The sequence below is a fragment of the Tenrec ecaudatus genome, chromosome 8, assembly GCF_050624435.1.
Source record: "Tenrec ecaudatus isolate mTenEca1 chromosome 8, mTenEca1.hap1, whole genome shotgun sequence".
NCBI lineage: Eukaryota > Metazoa > Chordata > Mammalia > Afrosoricida > Tenrecidae > Tenrec > Tenrec ecaudatus.
The window spans coordinates 49,419,716-49,447,450 of NC_134537.1; the positions used below are offsets into that span (position 1 = coordinate 49,419,716).

At 38.3% G+C, this 27,735-nt stretch overlaps 1 protein-coding gene across 1 annotated transcript in view; it reads left to right on the top strand.

Annotated features, from left to right (window-relative positions):
* Positions 1-27,735, top strand: part of SNTG2 (syntrophin gamma 2) — a 553,256-nt gene that overhangs the window by 275,290 nt on the left and 250,231 nt on the right. Inside the window, exon 8 of the mRNA XM_075555664.1 lies at positions 3,847-3,938. Within this exon, the coding sequence (XP_075411779.1) occupies positions 3,847-3,938 (92 nt within the window). The remainder of the gene's footprint in view (positions 1-3,846; positions 3,939-27,735) is intronic.

Genomic DNA, 27,735 nt, shown 5'->3' on the forward strand with positions numbered 1-27,735 from the left:
TTGGAATATGGATTTTGATAGAAATTTGTTGCGTTTTGACCTCCCAAAATTTTTCACTCCTCTTTAGCTTCTGTCTACTAGTTTGGAAACTTGGCCTAAGATTACTTTTCACCTCAATAGTTAGTTAAGGGTTAAAGTTGGCTGGAAGACGTTTAAGCTTAAAATAAATGCCCTATCTCCTAGTTAATCCATTAAGACTGCACTGGCATATACATATAACCTAGACAGGGCGAATCAGAAACCCATTCAGTACCCAAATTGGTAATAGGAGAGGCAGGCCCTCTCACTACTGAGACTGCTGATAGGATAAGGCAGTACGCACCATGGAGGCATAGCTGCCCTCCCCTGACTTCCCTATTTCCAATAGGCAGGAGTCAGACATGCTTCGGCAGCATCCTTCTCTGCCCACTGTGACACCCACCATCTCCCTGAGGGGCTCTGGTTCTGTGCGGGGTCTGATAACTCATTGTGACGGCCATCTAGAACTCACCAACAGACGGTACTTGGAATTGCGGAGGGTGTTGCTAAGGAAGTTGACCAGTGACCACAGTTGGGATCAGGAGGAAGCGTGGACAGTCATTGGTTCCCAGTATCACCTCTCCTCAGCCAGTAGCCAAGTCTCCTCTGATTCTTATGCTCTCCCTGGGCCTCTCCCTCCACGGGCTGCTGTCTCCTGGCACCGTTCCTCTGTTTGTGCCCCACCGTCTCGGTGGCGCAGTCTCTGGTGCCTCTGATTTCAGCCGCCACCGCTTGAGACAGAGGTCTGTAATGTGCCCTTCAGACGGTCTTGCACATTCCCTGTGTCTGAGATGGTTGTTATGTACAGAGGAACAGCTTTGATAAAGGTTAACCCAAACATTTCTTGTCTTTAGTAAGTTACCCCACCGAGGAAAAGAAAACATGATGATTTAAGTCACACCCTTCTGTAGAGTTTAAGGACACATCTCACCCTTATCCTGTAGCAGAGAACAGCCTCCAACATGTGATCATAGCCACGGGCATTGAGTTCAGAATTATAATAAGGAATTATGGTAAAACAAAAACTAAACTCACTGTGTTGAGTTGATGCTGACTCATAGAGACTTCATAGACCAAGGTAGAGCGGTCCGTGTGTGTTTCCAGGAATGTAACTCTTTACTGGAATCTAGAGCCCTGTCTTTTAACTGGAGTATAGCGCCTGGTGGTTTCGAACTGCTGACCTTGCAGTCCGCAGCCCAACAGATAACCACTGTGCGCAGGGCATATTATCTGACTATATCGCAGATAAAAAGACATGAACTTAACACTCCCCTCTTAATATTGGAGCCACTGATGAGGAGTTTTCCAAGTTCATATTCAGAAGAAACAAACCCAGACCCTCCTCCTTATTTTGTAAGTTATAACTGCATTTGACAGGTTTTCCTCTGCAATTAATAGACAGCCATCACTGTCCCATTGCCTGTGGCAAAGTCTGGCGCCTTATGTTGTTAGCTGCCTTGGAGTGAAATTTGTCTCACAGAGGCCCCAGTGCCTTCAGAGCTGGTGCAATCAATTGACACACACCCAGTGTTTTCGAATGCAAATCTTCCTCTTTTCACCGTGTTTGGTTATTTTCTTTCTGGCTAATGTTTCACATCTTTCTTCCTTTCCATCAAAGCAATGCATTCTGAGAGGGATTCTTTTTGCTGCTAGATCAAAGTGAGGCATTTTGTCTGGGCAAATGGAAAGAAACATTGATCCCTTGAAATAGATTTCACTGTGTTTTTTTCATCAAATAATGAATAAGTGTTTGATACTTTTTTTTGAACAGCCAAAGTTTCCTCCATTTAGACATTGCAGTGATTCTTTGAGGTGGTCGTAGTTATTAGCATGCTTCTGTGGAAAATTAGAATTACAGTAATACACAGCTTGCTTGATTTACATAGTTCGCAAGGACTAGAGCCTGGATCCAATATAGATCTCTGGTTTCACCTCCTAAGCTCATAATCATTGAATTTATATGTCAAGGTTGTAGAACCATGTTGTTGTTTTTAGGTGCCTTTGAGTCTGTTCTGACCCATAGGAAACTAAACACTGCCTAGACTGTCACCATCCTTAGCATGGTATTAGAAGTGATTAGTATGCTTATATGTGATATACATTATGTAAAATATACTTTATTTAAATATAATATATATTAATATATTTGAAAGATAGGAACGCACCAGATACCAGTAAGTCTTTGCTCCATGAATTTTCCAAATCAGAATTACAGTAATGTAATTTTCACTTTAGTCATTATGGGCAAATTTCTTGCTTCAATACTTTAAGCTCCTCACTTGTCAATCAGAGTCAATAATGCTGTGCAAGAGGATTGTGACCTCTAATACGAAAGCTGCCCATCACAGTTCTGATATGCATAGGTCCTCCGTGCCTGTCAGAGCCCCCGTTTACCCTGTGCTTTGCATGTGCATTTATTGCATTAAAGGACTGAGCATGGACTCCTCACAGGAGGGGAGTAGAAGAAAGAAATAAATTCACCGTCACCACCCTACACTGACAATGCACAGAAACACTGCCAAGGTCAGAGTAACCGCACAGCCTCTGACAGTGAGTCAGCTCTAGCACTTAGCAACACCATGAGAGTAGAGCTAGTACCCGATTGTTTTGAGATCGTAATTAGTTGTTGTTATACTTAATATCTCTCTTTTTTAAAGTAGTAGCTTTATATTTTCCAGCAGTTTATTGGCACATAAGTCACATATCATACAATTGAAGAGTTCAAGCATTCAGTCACATCCAGGGGAGTTATTCAGTCACAACCACATCTATCTTAGAGACACCCCCCCACCCTGCCACCCCCCCTTCCCCCTCATGGTCATATCACCTTCAAAGTGAACTGTGTCATCACTCGCAGGGGCCATCTAAGAGATATTTCCATCCACTGCTATCATCACTCCACTGTGCAATTCGACAAATATATGGGATTTCCATACATCTGTTCTTCTTTCTATATTTGTTGTTCCCCGCTCATCCAACTTTCAAATTATTTCAAAATATTTCAAAATTTCGAAATCTTTTAGAAACAGATGTTGACGTTGTTGTGTGCTGTAGAGTTGATCCTGACCCGTATCTGTCCTATATAATGGAGTAGAACTGCCCCGTTAGAGTCCGAGACTGTGAGGGTGCTGCTGGCGCCGCCGTTAAAGTATTCAGCTGCGAATCCAAAGGTAGGCTGTGGAGCTACCGGCCACTGCTTGAGAGGGAGATGTGTTATTCTACCTCCCCAAACTTTAAATCCTGGGAGGCCCTCTGGGACGGCTCCACTCTGTCGTGTATGCTCCCTGTGAGTGCGGATCACCGTGGCAGCAATAGATCTCGGTTTTCCTCTTTGTGGGATCGGGTGTCAGAGGATTTCTCCGTTGACTTGCTGCATATCTCAGACAGTCCTCTTGGCTAGCACCCAAGAGGTCAACCATTGTGTCCCCAAGGGATCCTTAATGTAAGTTTGTAAAGTTTCCAAATGAGACCAAATCAAATAGCCTACCTAAGTATTCACAGGTTACATTAAGAATTCAGGGAGCACATTCATTCACACAGTTACTTCATTGGATACTGTATGGCAGCATTTCTCATTGTGAGGGAGGCTAGTCCATTCGTCCCTGTAATCTCGCCCCTTCCCTATTTAAAGTCAGATAAGTAGTGAGAGGGCTCATAACAGTGCAGAAAGGAAAAAGACTCATCATATCGAATGCCTGTTATGAATTGGGTTATCAACAGCTCTGATAGTTGTCCGAGGCATTTTATCCCAGGTGACATCCTACTTTGGGGCTAGGATTGAATCTGTTTCATGGCTTAGGATGACTTTCTCTCTCATTTTGCTTTCAGGATCCCCAGGGCCATCCAGTGATCATAGCAGTGGGGCTTCTTCGCCTCTGTTTGACAGTGGCTTGCACTTAAATGGAAACTCCAGTAACACAGTAAGCATGCGGATTCTCATTACATTTTATCTTCATGTAAATCTCAGTACACCACCATTCATCCCTAGACAGAACTAAAAACAAGAAAGATAATGGTGATTGTTTTCGGGGGAAATAACTTAAAAGATAGGCTTGTGCTGCCATTCCACGAACATTTGTCCTCTTGTGTGATATCTTGTAATTTCATTCTAGGATATTTTTAAAACACAAAATCCATAAAAATCTCAGAAAGTAAGGAGAGAGAGAAAAAAAAGGAAAGGAGATATCATAATTTGGTAATAGTCTACAAAGATCTGATTTAATAGGATTTATCACATGAATGACTACAGAAATTGATGTAAGTTTTTTTTAAATGAGATCATCAACACAAGCAAATAGAAAATTACTAAAATTATTAGACAGTGGCTAAGAAGGAACTCACTGCATTTAGGCCGATTGTGACCGTTAGCCATTCTAAACCACCAGGTCCCAAGTAGGAGAGAGGAGGCTGTCCACTCCCGGCACAGCCACAGTCTGAGAAGGACAAGGGACACCAGGGACAGTTGTACCCATGTCTTATCGGGCCTCTCTGTGTTGGAATCAACTCAATGGAAGCGTTTTGTTTGTTTGTTTGTTGCGGGAGTGGGGAGGGAGGAAAGGAAGGTGTAGGAGGTACAAATGTTGGACATTTGCAGTGAGTTTTATTCATGTTTCAAATCTCTACTCTCTCAAGAAAACATGAATTTAGGAAAGAAATGGAGAAACTACAGTCCCCGTGGGTTCATGTCTAAAGAGTCTCTTCTCTCCTGCACTGCCTTGCTCATATTTTCTGCTCCATAGGATGCTATGAAAATTCTTCTTTCAATACATATAGACTCCCTATCCACCCAAGGGTTAGGGCATAAGAAAAATTTTACTACACTGTAAGCTATTTAGGAGATTTATTTTTTATAAATTATTGCAGGCCACACCAGTGTAATTATCAGCTACTTTACCTACAGATAGAGAGTAGACAAAAAAAAAGTCTGATGCTTTAAAAATGCTTTTTTAGGAATCATGTTTTTATTTGTTAATTAATTAAAATAGTGTTTGATACTTAAAAACAAGATAAACTGTATATGAGTTGTGAAGAACAATAATACCTGGAATGTCTGTTTTAATACAAATCAATAACTAGAACATTGGCATTAACTATTCTTATTAGCTCTTCCTGTGCCAAAGATAAAACAGCAGCCTAAATTTTGTGTTTATAATTTATTTGACTTTTTATAAGATTTTTAAATCATATTAATATATTCTTAAACTATACCATCTAATTTTTAGAGATTTATAAAATATTATTTTGTTATAGTTCTTTGGGCTTTGCATTTTCCCCTATTATTATGTTCCAAATATTCACTCAGATTGCTTTATGGGATCAAATGTACTTGTTTGCTTTTCTTTCCATATGGAATTTCATTGTTAGGATGTATTACAATTTCTTTATCCACTGACCTGTAAACAGACTTAATTTATGTGTGGGTGTTTCATTAAATTCAGACCTGTCATAAGCATACTTAGAAATGCCTTCTATATGTACAGCATTAGAGTGTGTCATTAGATTTATTTATCAATGTTACATATGCAAAGTGATGAAGTAGGATTTTCCCAAGTGGTTGTACAAATTCATATCTTACTGGCACAGTGGGGATTTCAGTGGATCCAGCAGTTAGTGTTTGGATTTAATATTTAGAAGTATAGTGAATTTAAGCAGTTATGTCCTGGTATTATTAGTTTCATTTCCATCATTACCACGAGTGAGATTTACCTCTCATATTTGCGTTTATCTTTTCCTCTCCTTCTACCTATTTATATGAAAAGTTTTTCCTGTTCATTGTAATTGTTCATATATAACTTAGTATTGATGTTTTATTTGTTAGTGGTTGTAATTATTTGCTAAAATTTATAACTGTCATTTTGTTTATTTATTCTCTTTAATAACAAGAAGTTAAGTTTAATATAAAGTCAAAAATAGCAATTTCTTCCTACTGAAGTTTATAGTGTCAGTTTCTTATTTAATAAATCCTTTCCTGGCCTAGAGTTGTTTTAAAAATGTGCTTATATAAGTATTTTTATAAGACATTGAGGGTTTCTTTCACTTTTAATTTTTTAATCCATATGACATTATTTTTTGCCAAAGCTTGAGAGGTGAGGATTCAGAACCATTTCCATGGCTCTGACACCATTTCCTTAGTGACGGCCGTTGATACCTCTGCCATTGTCACACGTTTCTTTAACTCAAAGCATTATTTTTGAGACTTTCAGTGTTTGCTCTTTATTAATATCAATACCATTGGCACACTGCTAAAGTTTATTTGTCCCCAACTGCTACATTTTTATTATATTTATTTGACTTCATATTTTTCCTGATGTTTTTATTAATATTTTTAAATTTTATTTTTACTCTCCTCTGCTAATTTGAAATTGATATACTTTAATTCTATTCATTTGGAATTTATCAGTGGAATTTACCATTCATACTACTATGATTATAAAATATAAAAATAAAGCATATCTTACCTCTTTCTAGAGTAATGTGCAAACCCCACTTTACATGGACTCAAATTCTCCCCTCTGAATTTAAAAGCTATTATCTGTCTTTAATTTTAAAGTATATTTTAATTCTTATGTAAGTCATACATGTTAGGATTACTTGATGCAAATAATGCTATATCTTTTCTCATCATTATTTCTTATATTTGACATCCTGATGTTGTCTGCTGAATTCCTCCTTGTGTACCCCCATTAGACATTAAGGCCTGTTGGTGGCAAACTATTTACTGGGGTTTATATTCAATAGAATTTTTCTGAAAAATTCCCAGATGGTATTTCATTGTTACTGATTTCTATTGTAAATTCTAGGAATTTTTAATTTTAATTTAGTCATAGATTTTAGGAAATCCTTTCTCTGACTTCGTTTTAGTTCTTAGGTAGAGGTGGCACACAGTCCCACTACAGTGTTTTTGTTCTTGTAATCATTTATTTTTCCTGACTCTGTGGATCCTTGAATTTTACCAGTTGTATATACAGCTCAGCTATTCACTTCAAAATTTCATTTTTTTAAATATTAATTCCAGTATCTTCTCTCTGAGACTCTGAATCTATATTAGGCCTTCTTATTAGATGAATTATTTCCCTTAGATTTTTCTTTCATGTTTTTATCCTTATCTCCTTGATATATTATGGAAATTATATATATATGTGTATAATACTTTGCTCACTTTGAGCTAGTATTCTGGTTAAAACCTACCCGGAATGGGGTTTTCTTTGTTCGCTTATTGCAATTTCTAAAAGGATCAGCGTAAATGTGATTCTTCTCAAACTACAGTATGTGCTCAGAGCTGTGGGAACATCCTTGGTAATTATTTCAGGAAAGATAAATAACGTTTCTGAGATGGTATGCATAGTTAAGAAAGTAACATTGTAGAGATATTGAAGAAAGACTGATTTGAATTAACTCCTTTATTTTATGACTTGGGCAAAATTAAAATGACTAGCATAGTACTTTGAATGTGCTAACTCCAGACATCCTCATTTTCTTAAGATAAAAAGAGAAAGAAAGAGGAAAGGGAATATTTAAATGATATAAAAGATCAAAAGATAAAGAACTGCCAAACTTAGAGTGGTCCATTACTATTCAAATGTTTATTTACCTTTAAAGTACAAACTGTTTAAGCACTTTACAAAAAATCTGAATTTCACAGAATCAAAATTGTTTTAGAATGTTACTTTAAAAACAACTATCAGGAATCAAAATCCTGTAATGTTTTTAAAGACATCCCAGTTGGTATTCCATGTAACTATTCGAGTAGTATTTTAGCTAATTTGCATTACACTCACAATTAACCATTATGGTTTGTATTCACAAGATCATTTAAAACATTGAGATTGCTTTGTATACTCCACAGTGGATTTTAGAGTTCATAACGTGAGTATTACACTAAATTTTCAAGACTTACAGGTTCTAGACTGTATTCTCAGTTCTGCAGTTTGCTTTATTGGAAGAAAGGAGTTTAAACGTTATTGAGGCCTCAGTGGGTTAGACTTCTTGTCAAAGCTTACAGGTTCTGATTCACTCATCTCAGTTTCAGTATTACAGGAGCAAATCTGACATGGCCAAGAAACACATGTTGTCACGTTCAGAGCAGCCTTATAAACACAGCAAAACCCAGAGGGCTGTTTTCTCTATTTTACAACGGAATGCATTTGACCAGCAGAGGCCCTTGTGACCTCTTCGTGGAAGGGACTCTCCGTTTAGATGGAGGGCATGAACAGTAAAGACTATGGTTTATCTCTATAGCGAAATTCACTCTGCTACCCTGAATGTTTGACAACATTACCCCGTTAGTATCTGCAACAAATTCTTAAGTAATTCCTTTCCAAGTGACTACTTTCTCTTATGCCTTCTTATTCCGCCAACCTTCACATGAAGTGTGGAGTAGTGGTTTCTTAGGAGTATGGCAGGGAGGTTGTTGAGAGATAGGCATCAAGGAGATCTAGAAAGAAAAAATTTCCTAAAATGTATCGGGTGAGGATTGGGAAACTCTTCTTAATATGACTGAAATACGGAATGGAATAATATGTGAATTATATACCACTAAAACAGATTGACTAGAGAAACAAATCCAGGGACAGTCATGTAGGTGTAAAAAAGAACTTTATATCCAAAAGTAATGTAATTGTATAAAGTAATGTAAATTAAGAAAATTTCCCAGCCCATCCCAGTCCAGATCAAGTCCATAAGTCCAATATTAGCGTGTATGTCCGATATCAGCCTATAAATTCTTCTTCAGACTCATGTAACACATGCAATGATGCCAAATGGAGAAAGATCACAGGCCAGTGGGCGGAAAGTCTTGTGCTTCCTGTGGTGGTGGAAGCATCTCAGTGCAGGTGTGGGCTCCACCTGGCTCCTCCTGCTCTAGGGCTCTGGCTGCCATCAGCAGAGCTTCAAGTGGCTTGGCAACAGGAATGTGAAGCCGAGAGACAGAGTTCCTAGACTCCTCAGGAGAAGGCCATGCCCACCCAGAGGTATCATTGGCTATGACCTGATTGACAGGCTAGACTCCACCCCTTCTCTCAAGCTGACCTTGCAGTTTCCATTCCCAACCATAAGCCACTATGCTTCCGAGGCCCTATTCACTCACAGGAATACCATCAAGTTATATTTTAAAAGTTCAATACAAAATGTATTGCTACTTCTATTCTTGTCATCATTTCCTTTATTTCTAAATCTGTTCTGATGCGCTTGTAACTTGCTTAGTGATTTCCTCCAATCTTACTTTAATAGGGAGAAGATTTTCAGAGATTAATCCTTGATTGCTTATATATCTAAAAGTGTTTTCCTTTCTCTGGATAGTCTTTTTATTATGCATGTTTTTGAATTGCAGCATAGATCTCTCAAATGCCCCTGCCAGTGTCTTCTGCTTTAAGATATTACAGGTGTAATACTGATGTTGGTCTGTCAGGTTAATTTTCCTTTGTAACAAAAGGCTTAGCAAAAATGAACAAGAAACTAGAATAATGTCCACAAATGTTTTTTGATGGAAAAATGCCTGGATTTCTAACTTAAAAGTTTTCAAATATTACTTGTTAAAATACGGTCTATAGAAAAGAATTGGTGATTCAAGAAGGACATGGAAAAGGTTATCTTAAAACAGAAAAGAAAACAAAAGGATATGGAAATTACAAGGGAACAAGTAAGTATGCAATGCATGTTTGTAAAAGGAAAAGAGAGTCCGACAGTGTGGTAGTTACATAATCCATGTCAATTTGGGAGGATTAAGAATGGAAGGATGGAGTCTAGCCTGTCAGTCAGGTCATAGGCAATAAGGTCTCTGTGTGGGCATGGCCTTCTCCTAAGGATTCTGGGAACTCTGGAGGCGGGAGACACACTCTCTCTCTGTTCACTCTCTGGAAAACATTGCAGCTGACAAGGCACATGAACTAAGCTATTTCCCTGGGCTGTGGAGACCCCTGCCAGGACTGAGATGCCTCTGCCGCCACTGGATCCACAAGACTTTCCACCCACTGGCCTGTGATCTTCTGCATTTGGCGTTATTGCATGTTTCATGATTCTGAAGAGAACTTTATAGCGTGGTGTCAGGCATATGGACTTAATAGCTGACATGTGGGCTAATAGCTGGACTGGGCTGGTATATTTTCTCAATATTCAATTGCTCTTGTATATAAACCTCTTTCTAACACATATATGAGTGTCTACGAAATTGCTTCTCTAGTCTACGCAGACAAGCACATACTCTAAGGTATATAATTAAGCAAATAAAATATTTTTAAGATAACTAAATGAACTAATTTGTGTACAGTGTTAAATAAAATGTAAAACAACATGAATTGAACAATTTAGTCTGTAATATGAAAAAGACAGACACAGCAGAAATAATGAGTGAGTGCTTTTAATTATTTTATTAAATTATTTTATTAAATATAAAGGAAATATAGTAAAATGCTTAATTTTACAATGGGTAGCTTAGTGAATTTTACATCACAACGATTAAGATCCCATCCAGATCAATTCCCATAGTGACCCTCTAGAACACAGTAGGGCTTCCTCATATTAATTTTGGAGACTATAGCTCTTTATGGGAGTAGTGAAGGGACTGGTTGTTTCAAACTGCTGACTTTTGGGGTTACAGCCCATCTCTGGTGGTGGAGTAGTTTCACAGTGGACAGTGACCCACAAGGTCAGCAGTTCAAAACTCCCAGCCTCTGAGTGAGAGAAAGATGGGCCATTCTACTCCTGTTGACACGTACAATTTTCAAACTCATAAGAACAGGTCTATCCTGCCCCCTAGGGCCACTATGATTCACCATTGATTGAGTGGCAGGGAGTTTCCTTTTTGTTTTTTTTTATCAAGATACAGTACATCACAAAATCTCAACTATTCTCCCAAAACACAGTAACTATTTTGATATTTGTAACTGCAGATTAATTTTATGTTTATGAAAGTCACATGTATGAAGTTATACACTTAAATCAGACATCTTTTTCTCAAGATTATAATATTTGGTAGCAATATGGTTTTTTTCTTTCCTTTTTCTATGTTTAAATTACAGTTTAGGTATCCATTCTAATAATGGTGGGCATTAGGGTGTTCCATTCCTGTGCGTGTCTTATTAGTGGATATAACATTTACTAGGGCGGGGAGTGGATATTTACCCTGGAAGATATCCAGGTGGCAAAACTGGTTACAAATTGAGCTAATAAGCACACAAGCAGCTGTTCATCTTAGTGGCTCCAACCTAAGGACATGCAAAGGAGGAAGAGGAGGACTTCTGCTTCTGTAAAGATTTAGAAGCCCCAGAGTCTGCTCTGTCATGAAAGGCAGTTCAAGTCTGTCCTACAGGCTTGGGCTACTCTGAGTCCTAATTAATTCAGTGGCAGCAAATCTGTTTATGTGTATGTACCTGAGAATGGAACTGAGAGATAGCATGTATAATTGGCTGTACCAGATACTGTTACTAAGTTTCTCAACCTGATAGTCTAATTTACCCTTTTATTTCATATGGTTGTCAATTCTAAGTGTCATGCGCCTTCATCAGTAAAGTTAGGCAGATAATGAGTACTCTTTGTTACGGAAACAGGGCCAGGTAGTAGTGCCTGGTCGTGGTCAGACTGCAAACTTCTGGGTTGACAGTTCAAACCCACCAGCCTCCTGTAGGAAAACTATGAGACTGTATATTGAGGTAAAAGTTTGCAGCCTTGGGGAACCTTTAGAAGTCACTATGCATTGGAATGATAGGTGCCATCCAGTCTATTCTGATTCATAATGAACCTAGGAACAACAGATTTCTAATAGAGCAGTAGTAATCCTCTGCTGGCCATGCACATTCTCGCCATGTCAGCTCAGAATGTTATGCACAGATAGACACAAATTGTTTACTGACTTTTGTTCCTGATATGTGACAGAGTCAGTTCTACATCATAGAGACCAGTCTCTTTAATCATTTAAAAACCAAGTCTCCAGATATTTTCTCCTGGAAAAGTGCTGGTGGTTTCAAAATGGTTTTTGATTCCAACTTGATTCCAAGATTACTCCAAAGGAGTAACCCTCTTAGAGTGTTTTAGAAGGACACAGGGTAATCATGGGTTTGTTGTTGTTGTTGTTGGGTTTACGATGTCATGGTAAGAAAATTGAAGATTTCATTGGTCAGAAAAAAAAAAAAAGTCAGGATCATGGAGCCTCAGATTTTCCCCCAGCAGATGCAATGCATCTGCTCATTTTTGTGGTCAGCACAGCATCTGATGAGGGTTTCTTTGGGAGGCGTTACCTTATCCCCCCAAAGCACTGATCTTGACTCTTCAGACCTTTTTTTTTGTCTCCTAAAGTCAAAGAATATTGAAAGGAACATACCCATAATCCAAATCCCAAAGGCTGACTAAATGACCATTTCCCTGTAGTATAAGTTAAAGATCTCAGAAGTCTTCCAGACAGGGTTAGAGAGATGGAAATACTGCCTTAAGAAATATAGAGATCCAGATAAAGGAAGTTTGGATATTTTGGTGTAGTAATAAATATATCTATTATTTTATTTCAAGACCTTTGTGGTAATTATATGTATGGAGGTGGTCTTTGAGTTTATTCGCACTGATCAGAAACATTTTATAATTTATTTTGTTTGGAATAATCTGGAAACCTAGTATCAATATTTTTTACATACTCATAAATATATATATTACTTCTGTTTTCAACAATAATACTTTAAATATTTAACATAGCAGGTGGAAGACATGGTACTCAGAAGATGTTATAATAAATGACTTAGAACTATCCTAAAATTGGAGGGTTATTTGACAAAAGATATTAAACTATCTTTACTATATACTAAACAATACATATAAAAACAGAGCAGCTATGTCTTAATCGTAACTCTGTGAAAAATTAGAAATGGCCCCAGAGTGAGAAAGGAATGACCTCCCAGGCGTGAAGGATAAAAGATGTAGAATGCTATTCGCAGGGCTCCAACTGCCATTTCAGAGCCAGGGTGGGCACATTATACTGGTCTGTGTGTTCTCTGCCGAGGGACCTGAAACATAGTTCTCAGCAAAAAGTTTTGTTTTATTGTTTGTTTTGCGATTTAAGTGAATGTGAAAAAGTCCAATTGAGTGGCACTGTAGCAATATTTCTCGAGAGTAGTCTCACAATAGGTACAAGGCCGTTATGGATCATCATGCCTTGACATAGTAATTCTGCATCTGGGAATTTATTGCAAGCAGCCTTTCTTAGCAATAGTTGCAATAAGAAATAATCATTTGAGCCTAACTTCTCAAGAACAGAAAATTTTTGTGGTGATAGATTCATATGATGAGATTTTTATTGTTTAAATTTTATTTTAACAATGCTTGTTAAGGTGTGAAAAGTATCTATATTACATTAATTTTCAAAAGTATGTAAATATACAGTAGGAGTTCAATAATACACAAACACAAAGATATAGAAAAAAGAAATCTATTGCATGTTACATGATCTGATTCATATCTATCTGTGGTTATATTTTATTTTTTCCTCCATATATAATTGATAGTAATATAACAATATCTAATACCTATAAAGAATTTCTTACATATTGGAAAAATTTTAAAACATTTACATTTATTAAAATTACCCTTGTCGTACAGAGGGAAAACCCTAAGGCATAGAGAAATGCATTTATTTGACCCAAATCATCTAGTTCATAAGACACTCAACTTTGGTTTCTCAAAATGTGTTTTTGGAATTCTACATCTTATAACCGAAATTTAGAGTATTTTCATTGTGCTCAATATTCTTAAGCGCTCCACATATTCTAGCTCATATAATGCTTACACAATCACTATTAATTCAATCTTTTATTCCCACTATTACAAAATGGAAAAACTAAAGTATGGAACATTTAAAAAATATTTAAATAATAAAATCTGTAATAAATAGAGTTCGAATTTGAACCCCCAAAATACAAGAGCCTTAATATAAAATAGATGATTATAAAATACCTTGCAGTCATTTATTAAACCATGATTTAATATTCACTACTTGTCCATGCATTTTCTAGTCATTGCAGTTTGTGATACAAGCAATGTTGTCCTTTGAAGATGTCGGCTTTCTTCCCAATCAATACAATCTGTCAATATGCTACCTTATGTGACAAAAGGGACTTAGATTATAAGATTGAATTAATGATGTTTATTTGCAATTATCCTGGATTCCTTTAAATGCCCCAGTGTAATCCAAACGGTTATTCGAAGAGAAAAGAAGAAAGCTGAAAAAGGAGGCACAGAAGAAGTAATAACTGAAGCGAGACGTCGCCGTGATGTCATTGCTTGACATGAACTACAAGCCAGGAAAGGTGGGCAGTCTCTGGAAGCTAGACCAAAAGGACATTCTCACAGAGTCTCCGCAAGGACCTTGGCATGGATGACACCCTGCCTTTACCACTAAGACCCACTTTCAGAAGCCCTGAGTGATGCAGTGCTTATGTATTGAACTGTCAACTGCAAGGTCAGCAGTGTGACATCACCAGCAGCTCCTCGGTGGCAAGTCGGGGCTTTCTCCCCCATAAAGAGGAACAATGTCAGAAACCTGCAGAGGCCTTGCTATTCGTCCCACGGTGTTGCTGAGCCAGCGTCAGTTCAATGACGGTGAAGTTAGTGCAGTGTGCATGCTGCTTCCCACTGTGATTCTAAGATAAAAACTGAATCACGCTAAGCTGCTTCATTCCTGGTACTTTGTAATGGGAGCCTAGAGAACTAAGAGAGGGACATTGAATATTGTGTTTATCATAGAAAAGCTCAGATCCTGTTAGAAAACCTTAAATGTCTTTGCACACCTTCCCTTTGGTCTTAAATGGTTGGTTATTCCACCATCGGGGCGAGTTCAGTTTTAGTCCTGAATGGTGAATAAGAGTTATAGTCTTGGGTTCCCACCAGCCCTAATCTAACCAGGAAGCCTGGTATCTTTTCTTGTTAGTTCTGCTGCATTTTCCCTACCACTCTATCCAGAATCTTCCCGCGTTATCCTTTTCAGAGGCGAGAGCAGGAAAGCCAGGAAGCATCTCATTCTGCTGGGCTCGAGTTTCTGCAGACCGATGTGGTTGGTCCATTAGTCCACGGTACTAGTTGTGTTCATGCACCTTTTGATACACATCCCTCTTCTTTCCAATATTTGCACCTTAAGAGCCGGGCACAAGGTTTGAAGATCCAACTCACTACTCTCCAAGTAAGATGTGGAACATATCTTTATGAGCTGTTTTATGTGAATCGGTCTCAGTGCCCCTGAGGAGCATGATCCTGAGCCTGATCCCCCTGGTCCAGCAGCTCATCTCTTCTCCAACTGTTTGGTGATGACTAAGAAATGCTCATAAATTTGTCTCCTGTGTGCTCCACGTTGATGGATATATTTGCCGCACTTGTAGATATGCATATACCTGTCCTTTTCCAAATCTGTGTATATTCACAGGCATATTTTGAAGGGAATATATTCATTATTATTATTGTACTAATTTTTGTTTTTTCTTGTAAATTATGATATTGTACCTCAAGTAATTTTATTTATAATAGTTTCTTATTTCAAGTGATAAAGTGGATTTGATACATGAGTTTTGTTGCATCTAAATGTATGTTAATAATTACATGGGATCAACCTTGGAGGCACCCCGTCCTAATAAATTATATTATAATCTTCTCAAAGTCATATTTAAATATTTTATTCTTATTTTTCATTTGTTTTCCATGTTATTGATTTCTGTTTTAAATAGACTATGTAAGATAATAAATGTATTTTAACTGGTTTCACGTAAACCTCTGTTATCTTCCAGTGAGCCTGGTTTGCACTCACCCGGAAGAGTTTCTGCATAATTAAACTATTTATTTTCATCATTTGTGTTTAATCATGATATTTTAAATGTCATCATGACATAATGATTTGATTTAAAATTTTAAAGAATAGTGTATCATCAGTTAAAGTTCATAAAGCTTTTAATAATTTTATTGCACAATCCTAAATAATTCATAAAACTAAATAATTTAAATGGTTTGCTAACTTTACAAAATTGTCGAATTAATATTTATGTGTTAAAATAACAAATTAAGTATTTCCACATTAACTATTCAAAATTTTAATGAGAGAATTATTTACAGATTTCTTATGCAGGGGTAAGACCGTCCTGCATACAGCTTGCCTTGTAATTTACTAAGACAGACACCGTACTGTAGCAGTAGCAAAAGCACTTTAGAATGAAGCATTTCCCCCAATGGTAATTTAATATTTGATGCCTAATTGAGCCTTTACTCTAAGAGCTGGACTTTGGAGACAAAACAAACAAGAAAAAGATTCTTTTAGTCAGCGAGGAGCACAGTTGATTAACAATCTACAAACGAGACACCTTGGGAAAGAGTGCTGACATAGTTTTGCAAAGCTGAATGAATTTTCTTAAATTATATTTCTAAAGTTAGTTTTTAATTGGTTCCTAAATAGCCTCAGTGGCCATGTCTAATAGGTCAAGACAAGACAACAAGAAAATCTTCCTTTGTGTTTGTGCTGAGGTCTTTAATAGATTTCTGTATCCTCGTCCATTTTCCTGCTTGTGCTGAGGTGGTTTCCCACTTGACTGTAGTACAGAGTCCACTTGGTAACTCTGTTCTGCACATAGAAGCAATCTCATGTCCGTTGTAAGGCATTTGAAAAGCATAACTTAGATCTGGAAAAGCAATGATTGCCAAAACTTTGTTAAGAATGGATCATCATGCTGGCCCAGCTCTAGTCTGCCACCTTGGCCCCCGGGGGGGGGCACCAATCAAATGGCAGGCACTTTCTCTGTAAGCAGCTTTTGTGGCTTCCTTGTAAATTTTCCTTAAGAATCTTCTACTATGGTTCCCTTGATCCCCCCCACCCCTCCCACCCACCCCCGCCCATACACGCACCCATGGGTATTCTCATAACTAGTTACACAATAAGGTTTCTTTGTAGCCCTGTGGAAGGATTGCCCCTGGCTACATAGCACTCTTTCCTTTGACCATACTGTGCCAGGGGTGGGTTCTCCATACAGCCTTGTAATCTTAGATTGCTTGTGTCAAGATACAATTATAAATATCAATTCCCCTGACCTCAGAGGGCAGCAAGTTCTCGACCATACTCCTACCCTCTACTTGCCACTCCGCTTAACATGGGGAGAGGGGACCAAGCCCCCCTGCCACGGAAACCTTACTCTGAGCTCCTCAGTCAAGCTGTGCACTCCTCAGATTGCTGTGCGCTCGTGGAAGGTGAGCTGCAGATGGCAAATGCAACGGCAGACTCCTTGATCGTCATGAGCACGTGTTCCTTGGTTTCCGTTACAGTGAAACCTGTGGGAGACAGAGTGCAATGTTCCACTCCCGACAGGGAAATCATATCACTTTTCTCTCACTCTTAGTTGAACATACATGATTTTCAGGGAAACTTAAAGTTCCAGTTTTCAGATCATCTGTTTTATAGGTGTTATGTACTGAAGAGTTTCAGTAAAATCCCTGGAAGCATTTTATTACTTTCTATGATGTTTTCCTACTGAAGTGATTGACTTAAATATAAACATTAATACATAATTACTTATTTATAAAGTACAATTCCTATATGTTTTGTCTAATTTCAATCCATTAGTTTTGTATCAATCCTTCCCGCCTTCAATAGCAAAGGTGATTGAAGTGAACTACATTGTGTGGGCAGCATTGTGCCCATGGCGATAAGTACCTTTAAGGAGGAAATAATCAGAGAGATAGTAGACTTGTACACAGATGAAAACAGAGCACCCTCTATTTAAAAGTAAAACACCTTCAAAGGGGACTAGGAAAAGTAGAGAGTGGACACAGAAGTTGCAGAAAAGTATTTCTAAAGAGTACACAGAATAATCCTTTATTTGTTAGGCTAAAGTAAATCTTGCAAGTACCGTGAGACTCAGGTGAAATTATTTACATTTCAGAGTAATAAAGAGTGTATGAAACCCAAGGATATTGGGGAAATTATTCACTTATTATAAAGCAGATAAGAATTAGATAAGGAGATTTAGTCCTGTGTTTTTCAGCCTCATAATGCAAACACTTTTCACACTGGTTTATGGAGATGATTGCTTTTTTCTATTTTAATGATGGGAAAAAAAGAAAATTAGGAAAACATTTAAGATATATATTAGGAACTAATGTATTAGAAAGCATCTCTTTTTCCTAAAGAACTGTTCTGAAAGCAATTATTTCGGGTACTAGGTGGTGTCAGTTGTGAGAACTTTTCCATGTTGAGGTCAAATATCATTAAACATTCGACAGCCAGGTGTGTACTTAAAAGAGTGTTGGCACAAACAGATTTTAAAATAAGTTCTTTAAAACAAACATTGGGGAAATCTTCCACAAAAAAAACCTCTTTGGGGTGTGAAAAATAAAAATAAAAGGGAAGATTAGCTTTTGAGGACTGAAGTATGCCTGACCCAAAGCCTGACATGTTCCAGCACCTCCTGTGTACTCAAAAACTGAACAATTACTAAGGAACACTGGAGGAAACTACATGCATGTGGATGATGGCATAGGCAAATAATATTGACTGTACCATGGGCTATCATAAGAATAAATAAAACTGCTGGAAGAGGTAAAGTTGGAATGCTTCCTAGAAATAAGGATGGCAAGACTTGCTCTAAACATATTTTGCACATATTATAGAGAAGGACTTCATGCTTGGTAAAGAGTAATCAAAAAAGAGAAAGATCATAATAAGTTTAGCTGACAGAGCAGCTGCAACGATGGATTCAAATCTAGTAATGAATGTGAGGGTGGTGCAGGATGCAGCACAGTTTCCCTTGCTGTGCATAGGATTATTATGGGTCAAAATGACTCAAAGGCACCTAGCAATAACTTAGTCATACATTTCTGTGCTACTCTCTTCATGCATCTCCATTGTTTTTCTGTGCCACACAGTTGATTATGACTCATAATATGTTAGGCGAGATTTTCTAAAGAAACAAAACCAGGACACTTATGATTATATATATATATATATATATACTTATGATCATATATATATATATATATATTTATATAGCAAGAAGGAATATAAAGGATAATTTGTCCACACAGCAGTACAGAGGGCTCAGTTCGAATCACTTTCCTGGAACAGTTAATGTACTGAAGGTCCTTCACCTCACTTGGGCTGCCGGTCCAAGATCAAGGACGCAGACCACAGAGTCTTCCCTAAGGCAAGACAGGCAGAGTAGACACCCAGGCAGCAGACAGCAGGGAGTGGTGGCAACAGTGGGTAGCTGGGGAACTTAGTGAAGCAGATCCCGTGGGATTTCCAACTCAAATGATGTAAGGCGACAGGACCCATTAGCCTCTAGCTTGGCAAAGAAGGTTTCAAAGGAGCCTCGGGCGCTTGGGACACAATCCATGAGATGGTTCCACCCACAGGTATGGCAGCACATGATTGAAGCAAAGAACTAGCTCAAGTAGTAGCATGTTGGTCCGATCACCAGGAGAAAGAGAGAGGGTATACCAACCACTGAGAGTATTTATCTCAATCACCCTCCAATCAAGCTGCCACCTCATTAAACCCTGGACACATGTCCCCACGGAGGTATAGTTGGCACGATAAACCTATTACATACAGCAACCCTCCAGGACAAAGTGGAACCGCCTCATAGAGGTTCCTTGGCTGAAATATCTGTGGGTGAAAATTGCTAGTTCTTTTCTCCAATGGATTTTCTTGTGGGCGCTAACCACTGACCTTTTGAGAAGCAGCCTGACAATGAAACAGCATCAGGGCTTGGGAGCATGAAACATTTTTTTAAATAGCACCATAAAATAATGGGTGCACCCCAAAATTGGTCTTTTTAATGTTATAGAATTAAGATCAGTATTTGTAAATATGAAAAACTAAATGCTGGAAACATTTATTAAATGTGAGATCTAATTATAGGAAAATACTTTTCAACATTTTTCTTACTTCAAATCATATACTTTTATATACTAAGTCTGGTGGTATTATTATATTTAATCTTCCCACACTCCCCCAAATCTGCATAATATACTTTATATGGATCCTGGAACATTGCATAATGTACTCAAAGTCTCCCTCTCACACATGACCTAGCTAAACTTTGAGCCCAGGTCTATATTTGTGTTTTAAAGCTTTTCTGTATATTTACATATTTATTTTATTTTAAGATTTAAATCCATATTTACTTTGTGGATGTGAATATTTAATCTTAATTTTTTTTTGAGTTTCATGTTGGCTCTATTCCAAAGAAGATGATGGGGTTGTACATTCTCTTTTCAGTTTCTGAGGAGACTAGGTAGTTCTCTACTTTATTCCGGGGGCTTCTAATGAGGACCATCCTCATCCACTTCCAGGTGAAATTTCAAATTTAGTGATAAACATTACATCATGGGCAAGGTTCTCTAGGATCCACTGATCTTGTCCATAAGTCATGAATTTCCTGTAGAGATTCTTTTCCATAGTGGTTACTTCTCACTAGTTGTGTCAAGGTTCCAAAAATAGGTTGACATGATATGGTTCCCATTACTTGTCACCAGTGAGTATTTTCCCTGTTGTTGGTTGTCTAACATTTGGGCCCAGGAGTGATGAACCCTTCACGGATCCTCTCCCTAAGCTTCACTCTCTCTGATGAGTCCATGTTGCCAGAGCTGGAACTGCCAAAACAGTACTCATCATTTCAATTCAGAGTTGCAGAGGCTGGAGAGGCTCAGCTATCCGTCTGGACCCTTTTCTTGATTCTAGTAAGTCCAGTACCTCATGAAGACAAGATGGTAGATCAGGTGCTAGGCTGCTTCCTCACAGGTTATGCAGATGGATGAATCCAAGCTAAATAGGAAATATGGCAAGATGCTGTCTCATGTCTGGAGATCCACCTATCTGGTGAGGTCCTGGAAATGGCCAAAAGCTGCACCGAATATTTAATCTTATATTGCATATGTAATGTTAAATTAATAAGTCACTTTACTTCAGATTCATAGTTAAGTCTTGACAGAGAAAATGAACATAAAGAACAATCCAGATGGTAAGGCAAGTCCAGGATGAGATAATAGGAGCCAGCATAGGCATGCATCACCAAGGGAAAATATCAATCTCCGAGCCGTATTCAAGATGTCGATCTCCCCCGGGTGTTGGTGTTGTAGTGACCTTGTGAGCTGCCTTGGTGTCCGTGCTGACTCATCTTGCCCCCGCATACAACAGAAAGACATGCCACCTCGTTCTGCAGTATCCTCAAAATTGTTCCATGTTTGAGCCCATTGTTTCAGCCACCGTGTCAACAAATCTTATTCAGGCCCTTCCTCTTTTCCGATTGACCTTTTACTTCACTAAGCACGATGTCCTCCATGGACTGGTCTCTCCCAAGAACATGTCCAATTTACATGAAGTGAAGTTTCCCCATCCTTGCCTCTAAGTAGCAGTCTGGCTGTACTTCTTCCAAGAGAAATCTGTTTGGCACCCTATGGCACATCCAATACTTTCACCAACAGCATAATACAAATGTGTCAATTCCTCCGACATTTTTTCTTGTTTATTGTTCTGCTTCCACATGCATATGAGGTGATCGAAAATACCGTGGCTTAGGTGAAGCATACCGTAGCTTTCTGAGTGACAAATCCTTTCTTTGATACTTTAAAGAGATTGTGCTCAACAAATTTGTTCAATGGAATAAGCCATTCAATTTCTTTACTGATGCTTCAGTGAATATTAATTGGGGATCTACGTAAAATAAAATCTTTTTACAACTCCAATCTCTTCTCCACTTATCATAATGCTGTCAACCAGTTCTGTTGTGAGGATTTTTGTTTTATTTACCTTGAGGTGCAATGGATACATAAGGCTATAGTCTTTGTTCTTCATCAGTACTCCTTCAAGTCCTCTGGCTTTCCGCCAGCAAGGGGATGTCATCTGCATATCGCACATTGCTAATGGGCCGTCCTGCAAACCTGATGCTGCATTCTTCTGGAGATGGTCCAAAGGCTCCGGGTCTTTGCTCAGCACACAAATTTGACAAATGAAAGAATACAACCCTGACAAATGCCTTTGTTGATTTTAAACCATGCAGTGTATCCTGAAAACTCACTGCCGTTATTTCAATTCCAACTTATAATTACCTTATAGCATATAATATTGCATGGCGAATGGGGTAATTATATAATCTGGTGTAAACTTGAGACTAATAAGAGTGAGGAGGCAGAGTTTAGCCTGTCAATTGGGTCACAGCTTGGTGACTTCATTTGGAGACTCTACAGAGGTAAATAGCTTAGTGGGGGCCAGGCCCCCACTCTCTGCTTCACCTTCCTTCTGACAAAATATATGGGGCTAAGCAGATGGAGCTAGAGCCCTGGAGCTGGAGACTCCCCTCCACCCCCTCCAGTACTGAGATGCTTCCACTTCCATTGGATCCATAAGACTTTCCACCACTGGCCTGTGATCTTCCTGCATTCGGTGTCATTGCATGTTTTCCATGAGTGAAGAGGAATTTACAGACTGCAGTCATCCATATGGGCCAATATTGGACTTATGTACTTCAACTGGACTGAATTGGGATGTTTTCTTAGTATACAATTATTCTTTTATAGAAAAATCTTTCTTATACATATATGACTGTCTATGAATTTGTTTCTCTAGTGAACCCGAACTAACAGAGCTGAAACTCAGTAAGTGTGTCGTGTTGTATCCTTTCACCATGCGTATTCGATCTGTGTACTTGAGAAATAATGGAAATAGATGGACTATATGAGAAGAACACAGTAGCCAGATTTGAAGCAGGTTTATTAAAAACCTGCAATATTCAGGCGACAACCTTTCTTCCGGAAAGTGAGGAGGATTTGAAGCACTTGCCGATGATGATAAGGATGGAAGCATTCAATATAGATTACAACTCAATGTCATGAAGACCAAAGTCCTCACAACTGTACCAGGAGATAATATCACGATAAATAAAGTAAAGGTGAAGCTATCGAGAATTGAATCTTACATGGATCTGTAATTAAAGCTCATGGAAGCAACAGTCGAGCAATCAAAGGATTTACTCTATTGGATAAATCGGCTGCACAAGATCCCTTTAGAGGGTTGAAGAGCAAGGATATCTTTGTGAAGTCTAAGGTACATCTGACCCAAGCCATGATATTGTTTTCTCAATTATTACTTATGCATTGGAAATGTAGAGAGCGAAGAAGAATCAATGTGTTTGAATTATGAGGCTGGCAAAGAATATTTAATGGTCTATGGACTGCCAAGAATAGACCTGTCTTGAAATAAGTACAACCAGAATACTCCTTAGAATCCCCCATGGCTGGCCTTTGCCTCACATATTTTGACGTGTTCTTAGGAGGGACCAATGCCTGGAAAGGACACCATGCTTGGTAGAGTACAGGTCAGTGGAAAAGAGGAAGAGCATGCCAAGAAGGAGGTACAGTGGCTGTATCAGTCTGCTCACGCGTAACAACAGTTGTGACGTTCGCATGGGACTGGGGGTGTTTCCGTCTGTTGCACATACGATCGCTATCGTTTCGGACCACTGGGTGGCAGCTAGCAGCAACATAACAATAGCGCCCTCTTTACCTGCTTCAGACAGGTGTACTTCTGGAATTCCAATTGTTTTTATTGATTTTATCAATAGGTTGTTATCGTGCATACAGGTGGATGACTTTGCTTGATCTATCAAACACCTGTTAACATCTTTCTGCTTTTTTAATTCTTTCAGCCAAGACACATGTGCTATCAGAATCTCTCTCTCTCTCTCTCTCTTTCTATCTCTCTGTGTGTGTGTGTGTGTGTGTGTGTGTGTGTGTACAGTGCTTAAGTAGTGCTAACCTAATGGTTGGCTACTTGAACCTAGAGTGAAGCCCCCATTCCTCACTATTCAAGGGAAAGAAATGACAGCTATGGAAACAGGCTCCACTTTCTTCTATAAAATAACAAGATTTTAAAAATTCACAGGGATTATGGGGATGGGCACATCCCACTTTTAGGTTTGTTGACACACTGGAGAAGAGCTTGTGACCTGATCGTTCTTATATCTGAATTTGGTAAGCTGGGCAGCAGACTGGACATCACCTTAAATTTCTTACTGACTGTCTTTAGTGAAAATGTATCTCTCAGTAAACCTGTTTCCATTGATGAGAGTAGGTCCACCAGCATTGTGCAGAGTAATCCGCAATTGATTTACATGCTCCCCATATCATCAATGTCCACATCCTAACAACCCTATACAACAGAGTAGAACTGCCCCTGGGCTGCTGAAACTCACACATCTGTACCGGAGGCATCAGAGCCTCCGCTTTCCACGAGGAAGCTGGTGGCTTCAAAAGGCTGACCCTTGCAGTGACCAGTCCAAATGTTAACATACTCTGATCCAAATGCCAATCACACTGTAGCAATTTTACAGAAAGACCTAGAAAAGTTTGTGATGAAACACTTGGGTGCCATAGTTTAAACAAATGGACACAAAATCTACCATCACACACGTTGATTTGGAAGAATTCTCCTAGGTGACAATACGGCTTTCCCAGAAACACTGACAGAAGGGAGGCTGAAGCAGTGAGATTGAGAACATGAGATAAGGGCAAGCTGGGAAGGGCCTCATCGATCATTTAAAGACAGGTAGCCTTAAGGAGAAGAGCATATATGGTAAATATTCCCATGTTGAACTTACCAAAAAAATGAGGGAAAATGCAATATAGATATTACGTATCCACACCTTTTTTCCTGACATGAAAATGAGCCCAGCCATACATCAAGGAGATGACAGGTTTGGAAATATGAAAGTGAAAAGACTTGAATATAAACACTGTTTAAAACAGACTATAAAATTATAGTCAAAACAATTCATCATCAAAGACATAATGTACTTATCTTAAATTAGAAACTGACACAAAAACGAATTATATGTGTGTGTGTGTTTAAAGTCTTCTCTTCAAAACTTCTTTTCTTAAAAATGAAACTGGAAAATACTGATTTAGTTTTTCAATTTACTTAGTCTATATTTCATTTCTATAACTTTTAATGCTAAAAATACTTTTCCATCTTTCTTTTTATATATATTTTTTCATATTTCATATTTTAACAGTTGAACTTTAAATTTTCAATCTTGTATCCCTGCCAAGATCCAAAATGTAATATGACTGCTTGTTTCATATCCAATTTTGTGTCTTGTAGGGGAGAAAAAACTATACTTCTGACTTTCTTATAAACTTAAATTCTTTTCAAAAATTTTAGACGTAGAGAAGAAGGGCATGGCATTCATCACAAAAGAATTAGTCATAAATGCATACAAACAATTATTTCATCACTTATTTTTAAAAAGACTAATTTTGTGGTTAAAATTCAATATTGTGGAAAGATTTTGAGATTTAAAATGTGTTTCTTTAAAAGTGGGTGTTAGTTATTGTTAAAAACAAACAAAAACTCAATGAGAGCAAACTCCCCTCAAGTTGAAGTCCATTCTAACTCACAGTGACCTTAAACATAACATCCTGAAGCAGGAAGTGCCCAGCACCATCCTCACACTCACTGTGATGCTTCAGCCCACTGTTGCTGCTACTGCGTCAGTCTATCTCCTTATGGATTTTCTTCTTTAGGGTTGACCTTCTGCTTTAGGAAACATGATGTCTCTTCCCAGACACTGCTCTCTTCTGATAATGTGTCGCAAGTACATGAGATGAAATCTCCAGATTAAATCTGTCCAAGAGAACACAGAATCATGTTGTCAGGTTTGGGGTCCTTCAAACAATTTTGAGTGGTTTAGCCACAGGTCCAATCTAGTAACAGTAGTAGGGGGAAAGCTTTCACTCCAAATAAAGTCTGTGCTTGTCTACTTGTAGAGAGCATGTTCAGTCTGCGAGAAGGTTTTTGTTTAATCCTTTCCAGAACAAATCAAACCAAACCAGACCCTGTGCTGTCAAGATAATGTAAACTCAGAGCCTCCATATAGATCAGAATAGAATTTATCCATGAGGTTTCCAGGGCTATAATCTTTACAAAATCAGAGTCATGGCTTTCTCTGGTCATGACACTAAAACACTCGCACAGAGACGAAGGGGATTATGCTGTCAGTTGTCAGTCAATACTGGTACAACCAAAGTTCCTCTCCACAATGATAGCGCTGGATCATTTAACAGGGTGTTTCACTTCTCCCGTATGGTTATCATCATCTTTATCAATGTTATCGTCATCATGGCCATTTCTTCTGTGTTTTCATGGGTAATTTTTCTACTCTAATGATATAAGCTTTGTTGACACAAAAAAAACACTGATCTCTTGAATACAGGAAATTGTCTTGGGCCTATGCTAAGATCTATTGTGTGGCTAATTGGGAAAGTATAATATAATTCTCAACATATTTTACCTCCTCATTTTTTCTCTACTGGAATATATAAAATTCTATGGATGAATTTGGAATCCTGTTCTAGAGTTTAAAAAAATGTATATGGATGTATTCACTCAATTTCAAAGAGATAAAGGAGTATTTCATTAGAGTTTATGAAACATATTAGTACAATGCAAAGTAAAGGTGCTCAGGTGCTGTTGCCAGGTAAGCGTTAAACGGTTGACCACATGCTCACTCGTACTATCCCGTCAGCACTGTCCTATACAACACTATCTGCTTTTAAAAAGATTTACCCTAGTCCTTGTATCATTAGTTATTATGACTAATGAAGATATAGATGTTATAATAAAGTTTGGTGAATAAAGTGCCAGGCTATCAGAAAGCATAGGGCCTTACTGGCTTAAGCATACGGGTCTTGAGAGGTTATTTTTAAACAAGTGGTCATCTAAGTGAGGTGCCAACTAAGTTCACATGAAAGAGGCACGCCAGCCTTTGTGATCCAAGGAATGTAAAAAATATAATACAAATTTGAAGAATGGGATGACATGAGAGCTGAATTTGTGAGCTCTGGTTTGCACAAGCCCATGGATCAGAATGGAATCCCAAAATCCATTTGCCGAGCCCACACGTGGATTATGCTCCTGGTGATCCTAGTTGAAGGATGTGAATAATACCGTTCTCAAACAGAGAGCCTTGCTTTCTTTTCAATTGGGGTTTTTGGCTGTTTTATTTTGTTATTGTCGTTAGTTATTTTTCTGATGCTTTTCTGTAGATGAAATCCAGGATAGGAAAATCTGTATAGACAGTGACTGGATTGATGGTTCCTTGTGGGAACAGCAAGGGAGGTTGGAGAGAAATGGGGAGCTAATAACAAGGAGAACAAGAATGAAGAAAATGTTCTCGACTGATTCTGGTGATGATTGTACAACTCTTCTTGATGGGATTGAACTAATGAGTTGTATGATGTGTAATTTATGTGCCAATAAAACTTTAAAAATAAGTCAATAAAAGTTTAAATGGTAAAAATTCAACTGAATAAAACAAAGAGTTACAGCCTTGAAAACATCGTATAGGGCCATGGTGCATAGGAATCAATCTGATTACAGAGGGCTTGGGGTGGTTCCAAATGAGCAGAAGCCCTACTGGGGCCATTGGAGTCCTTTGTTCAAGCCCAGCAGTTTCTCCAAGAGAGACTGGACTCTGCAATTCCGTAAAGATCAACATTCTCAGAAACCCTCTTTAGAACTGCTGTGACTTAGCATCAATTTCATGGCAGTCAATGGGATCCAAAATGATAGTAATATTGGTGAGGTTTTCTGCTCACCAATTTACCAGCCCGGATCTAAAGGGACAAACTTTACTTTCATCTGATTGAGATGACATACCCATGGGAGAAATGTAGCGAGATGTTCTGATAGACACTGGTAGATCAGCTGCCAAA